General features: G+C 36.1%; 1 protein-coding gene across 1 annotated transcript in view; it reads right to left on the bottom strand.

Annotated features, from left to right (window-relative positions):
• The window catches only part of Rnf17 (ring finger protein 17), a 228,465-nt gene that overhangs the window by 183,049 nt on the left and 39,345 nt on the right, over nucleotides 1–6,071 (bottom strand). Inside the window, 3 exon segments of the mRNA XM_004639411.2 lie at nucleotides 2,627–2,925; nucleotides 4,886–4,960; nucleotides 5,218–5,294. Coding sequence (XP_004639468.1) covers nucleotides 2,627–2,925; nucleotides 4,886–4,960; nucleotides 5,218–5,294 — 451 coding nt within the window.

A 6,071-nucleotide genomic window follows, 5' to 3' on the forward strand; every position in this document is an offset into this window, starting at 1 on the left:
GGGTCTCCAGTACTACACGCCATACTGGCCCCAGAACCCTGTGTGCGCAGACCTGGCCACTCAAACTGGGCATGGTGGTGCATGCCTGTAATCCCAGTGCCAGGGAGGATGAGACAGGAGAATCATTATGAGTCCAAGCTGAATAGTGAGACCCTGTACCAAATAAATAAAAAGATTTTTTTTAAAGAAAAAAAAGAGAAAGAAAAGAAAACTAAGGTAGAAAAATTATCTATGTGTATTTATTTGTGTATGCATAAAAACCTGTAAGGGAAGAAAAGACTGAAGGGAATGGGAATATAGTGGGGTGAAATTTCATACAGCATTTTAATTTTTTGAACAAATTTATACCTAATTCTTGAACAAAGACTAGATGGCATGAAACTGAATACAGCCAAGTATAGAAACATGAGAAAAACTGAACAAATGAACCATTTTATCTATCTAATACATGGCAAAGAATAATACATTGAGGATAAGGTGTAGAGGACTACCACGTTGCTCTCCCCTAGACCCAAGTGTGATTGTGTTTACTTATGAGCAGTATAGACTATATAGAGGTGACTTCCCTAAATTGGCTTTCAGTTTAGTGAGTCTGGCTGAGGTTGTACACATTATCTTCATGAAAGCATGTTGCTGATAATGGACTAATGTAACTTATTATCAACTATAATGTGACTATTATTAAATAGTACCATAATATATAGTAGTACTATATATAGTATATACAGTAGTAGTACCATATATAGTGTATATATTGTAGTACTATAACTCTTGTCTACTATATAGTTATTATATAACTATAGTATCAACTATCAACAGACAGATGAACTGTGATACCACAGGGTTAAGGTAAGAGACATGTCTCTGCTGAAGCCTGCGACTCTAGGGAAAAGTTCCTTCCAGAATTGGCTACAAAGCAGGTTGTTAACTATAATGTAAATCTAGCTGCTCCTGTCCCTTTGACAAGAAAGCTTTGTCCCCTCTATTACAAACCTTGCCAGCCTCGCCACCTTTCTAGCACATCCAGTAACAATCCCTTCACCATTTTCCTCAATGAATACCAAGGTTCTGGATAGCTTGTGGCCTTGTGCTCTTAAGACAGTAACTGGTTGTCCCAGATCCCTGCTATGCTCCTGCTCTATTTTTGTCTCTTGCTCTTTCTTTCCTTTCCTATTGTGTACCATAACCTAGGCAGGAGACTGGAACATACTTCAGGGGTCTCCAATAATAAGGTAAAAAAGATAAATACGTGCAACCAGGCTGACAGCTGTAAGAAGTGTAAGTTTCAGAAATAATTTTGCCAACAAGAGTTAATTTTTTTGCCACTAAACTAGGCGTCATGGTGAGTGCCTATAATTTCAACACTATGGGAGATTAAGGCAGGAAGTTTAAACCCAGTCTTCATAATACAGTGACACCTTGTCTTAAAGTGAAAAATGCAAAATGGCTGGGGATGTAGCTCACTGTGTAAGCCCTAGGTTTATTTCCAGTGTGGGGCAAGGGTAGGGGAGAATTCCACTGAAAGGGAAGAAGTTTTAATAAGATATATTTTGTTCATTGCCTTATGCAAGTTATTATACATACAACAAACTCCACTCCATCAAGCTTACAGTTATAGTACCTGCTTTTGATTCAAAAGAATGAGCTGACTCTTTCTGAAGAGGTTTTTTTGAATTGCTAGGTGTCTCTGCAAGATCATTCGTGAAGCATGCTTCATAAAAGAAATAAAAAATAAAACTATTAATTTCATTAATGTTGACAGCAACATTTCAGTGTTCAAAAATTGCACGTGGACTGGCAAAAAATACTGGAATGGCAACACCTTTTGTATCAGTAAGTAAAGTCACAATATATTAAGTCACTGAAATAAAGGCGATACTAGTACAGTGGAAAGAAGAATGTATCTCTTTGTTGTATTCAAAAATGGCATTGAGCCACTGAAACTGGGTGTGGTGGTGCATGCCTATAATCCCAGCAGTGGAATGGCTGAGATAGGATGATCATTACCAGTCTAAGCTGCGTAGTGAGACCCTGTACCAAATACATGATTTAAAAAATTTTTTTAAAATGTCATTTTGGATAATTAACCAATAAAACAATTTTGGAAAAAATAATCCTAAAGAAGACTATTCACAAAGATTTACTTAAGAGTAGTACTTCACTCCCACATTACTGACAGAATACTAATGTTAGAAACTACTCAACAGTTGTCATAAATTTAAATGTAATGAAATAGATGATATGACATTTGTAGTGATTTACTTTAACTCTAATGAGACAAAAATGTAAGAGAAACTGTTTTTAATTGATGACAAAGCAATAAAACTGTCCCCACTGGTCACATCTCTCATATCATTTATACTGGAAAAAAATAAAATACCCTAATTAAACCAAATACTACACTTGCACTCCAGAGGCTGGCTATATTATACCATCAAAATTAAAATTATCTGAACTTTGAAAAATGTGAAAGTAGAAGCATAGCATCAACCATTCTCACAGTGAGCATGAGAGATTAGAAGAGCAATACAGTTCTGTTAAGTACATGAAACAATTTTTCCTAACTATAGATTAAAAATACCAATTGTTTCTAATTATAGAATATGCATTTTATATTATTACTCACATTCCAGATTTTCTTCAATAATTTCTTCAATTATCACATCAGGGCTCAACGCCATCTGAGGCAGCACAGCAATGGCTTTAGGGGACGTCACTTCCCCCTCTTTCTGTGGCTGGGTGTGTCTCCCTTCTGGTTGTATGTCAGTGGTCTCTGGCTGTAAAGGAGGTGCTGGTGCATCACCAGTCAGGATAGACAAGTCGACCTGTTTCTCTTCTAGTGATGAGTATGTATCAAAAGAAAGTTCTTTTTCACTATTATTCTTCTGAACATTATATCCAACTTCATTTTCTTGGGAATAACATCTGTTTATAAATATAGAGTATGGTTATTTTAATATATTCACCTTCAAGTCATTTCCACTTCAGTGACAGCTGATACTGTGACCCATACAAAAGGTAAAAGCTATCTGGATGCCCCAGAAATATTTTAAATTTTCGATTGCTGTTATTGAATTTATTACAGTAAGTTGACTACAAAGGGCTGTACTCTATTACTTGGTAATATACTCTATTACTAGGCATGAAGTTAAAATTGCTATTCATCTGCATTTTTTTATGTATTTAGTAAAGGGTCTATAGGGTCTCACTACACAGGTCTGACTTGTAGTGATCCTCCTGTTTTCAGCCACCCAAGCGCTGGGATTATAGGTGCTTGCCATCACCTCCAGTCTCATTTGCTATCTCAGTGTGGCCTGGGGCTAAGGCAGGCACGGCAGGCTGGGGATTGAACCCTTTACCCCTGTGCTCTGCCTAAGCAGGTGCTTTAATTTGCTGAGCTATCTGGCTGGCCCTAATGAGTATGGTTATTAAACAGCCACTAACCCATAGCTAACTACCCAACTCTATTTATTTCCATCTTCTTCATATATCCAGTTTTATGCTACTTAATCTATAATTTTAAAAGGAAATAAATTGAGTCTGATAAAGCTTGTATTTTAGCTAATCCACAGTGGATCAAGCATCTTCAAAGAATACTGTTTAAAGCACTTTAGAAATAAAGAACTACAATGCCACCTAAATTTATCAATGACATGCCTTTTCCAACTTGGGGCATATATCTAATATAAAAATATATGCATCTTGAAAAAAGACAAAAACACCTTTTGAAAGACATGCATATGTAAACAACACTGCACTCTTCATCCAGCGCCCTTAATACCAGCATCACGCATTCTAGATTCAGCCACCTTGGTAAAGCCTATCCTCCAGGACCACATGAGCTTTGGGAAGACATCCAGATGCAAAGCATTAACATTCTGTCTAGTCCATCTCACTTTTGTTTTTTGCAGGAGTTACTCTTTTCACTGCCTTAAATATCACTATTTTTCTGTGACTTATTTCAATATTTGCTCTTACTAAACAAACCCATGGTTTACCACCTGCAAACAGAAGAGGTAGGCTACACTTTTTCTTTGAAAACTAGAAAACAATTTTAAGCCACTACCATTAGAGTTAAAATCAATACAAAATCAGCATTAAGACTCTTAGAATAACTTCTAGTTTTAAACTTATTTGGCAGTAACCATACTCAAGTTATGAAAATAAATAACGTATTTACCGTAAAAGTTGCTAATTATCTAAGGGAGCACAAAATTCCAATTGCAGAGGTGAGTGTGGGACAGGGTTCACCCAAGCATCACCCAGAGGAAGATGACTTGGGCTGAAGGACTGGTGTTCTGGTTCCTCTGGCAAGGTGTTCTCTCTGGTTCAAGGGAATACATGGTAATAGTCTAGTCTCAACCTAATGCTATGAAGCTATGATTAATCTTATTCCCTTTATTCCAGATAAGATTGCAAAAATGCAACTTCTTCTAATTTGGCTTCTCACTAGGGTTTTGTTGTTATGTTTCTGTTTGTTTCAGGTGTTAGTGGGACTTGAGCCCAGAGATTTCACACAAATTACATCCCCGCATCTTTTTTGTTCTTTCTGCTTTTATGGAGACGGAGTCTCATTAAGTAGTTTGGGTTATCCTTGAACTCACAGTAACCTTCCTGCCTCAGCCTCCCAAGTGCTGGGATGGCAGGCATGTGTCACCATGCCTGTCTTACAGCCCCAGACCTTTTGAGACATTGTCTCACAAAGTTGCTGGATTTCCCAGGCTGGACTCAAAACAGTGATCTTCCTGCTTCAGCCTCACAGATTTCTGGGGCTATAGGCCTTGCCGTGCTTATTTTTCAGCTTTTGAATCATACCATACTAAATGTTTTTCTTAGATAACAGTACTATCAGATAGTAATGGCATGTTGCCATTATTATACTTACTTTGTTGAATCTTCAAATTCAATCTTTCCCATACTGCTTAACATACAGATAATCTCACTGCAATTCATATTCAACCTAAAACATCAGCATATAAAACATTCTAACTTTATTATTACCATTTCTAAACAGAAATTAGTTGACTTTAAATAACTAAATAAAAACATTTAAATGACTTCCAAATATATCATGAATCACAATTATTTTAAGTTGCTTGCTTAGTTTAGAAACACTTTTGATCCAAAGTTTTGAATCGTAACTGCTTGCTCAGTTACTAAATTTAGGCTCTATATACATTTTTATACTCATTATGATCTGAACCATGGATTACTCACCTGGGAGGGTTCCTGGGTTTTAGAAAATTAACTTGTGACAATTCACTCTCAAATGTTAACTTCAGAGTCTGAATAATCTAGAATCAGAAGACAAGTTAATTTTTCTTTTGTCATAAATATTGCCAAAAGGATAATTTTAGAAAACTATTTTTATATTTCTTTAATGCACTCCAAGACTCAGTTTTGGGTACTTGAAGGAATGGATGAAAAGTTTATAACTTTTTTCCTACAGGAGTTTAAACTTTTCTGAAGGAACATATTTACAGGAAACAACAACATACCAGCTAATAAATGGGATCCAGGTACATGATCAAAGAAAATTCTGATCAGACTCATTTTACAGCTAGGCTGCAATCCTCAAATAATTTCTCTTTTTTGTTTCATCTTCCTAATAATTAACCATGGGAAGATCAAATTTGATAATTTTTTGATTGCCTGGTAATACTGCCATGTGATATACATGAAATTATCATTACTGTGTTTAGAGCCAGTCCAAGTAAGATGGTGGCAAACGTTTTTGCTTTCATTTTAAAATTAGAGATTGTGGAAGCAGATCAACCACTGGCTTTTGCTCTACATTGTGATTCAATCCAAATATTTGATTATCTGCGGTAAATAGGACCCCCAAGGGACTCTGTATTAGCCCAATTCTATACTGTAGGCACAAGATTAGATGAAAGAAGATTGTTGAAGAAAAAAAAAAAAAAAGAAAAACAAGAAAGAAGATTGTTGAAGCAATTCTTTTGTTGACTCATGCATTCTGGGCGGGGTAAGGAAAAACATGAATGAGACATTGATTTTTTTTTTTTTTTCCAGTACTGGGGATTGAACTCAGGACCCAGTGCTTGCCAGGC

This window comes from Octodon degus, unplaced genomic scaffold (assembly GCF_000260255.1).
Source record: "Octodon degus isolate 3935 unplaced genomic scaffold, OctDeg1.0 scaffold00111, whole genome shotgun sequence".
NCBI lineage: Eukaryota > Metazoa > Chordata > Mammalia > Rodentia > Octodontidae > Octodon > Octodon degus.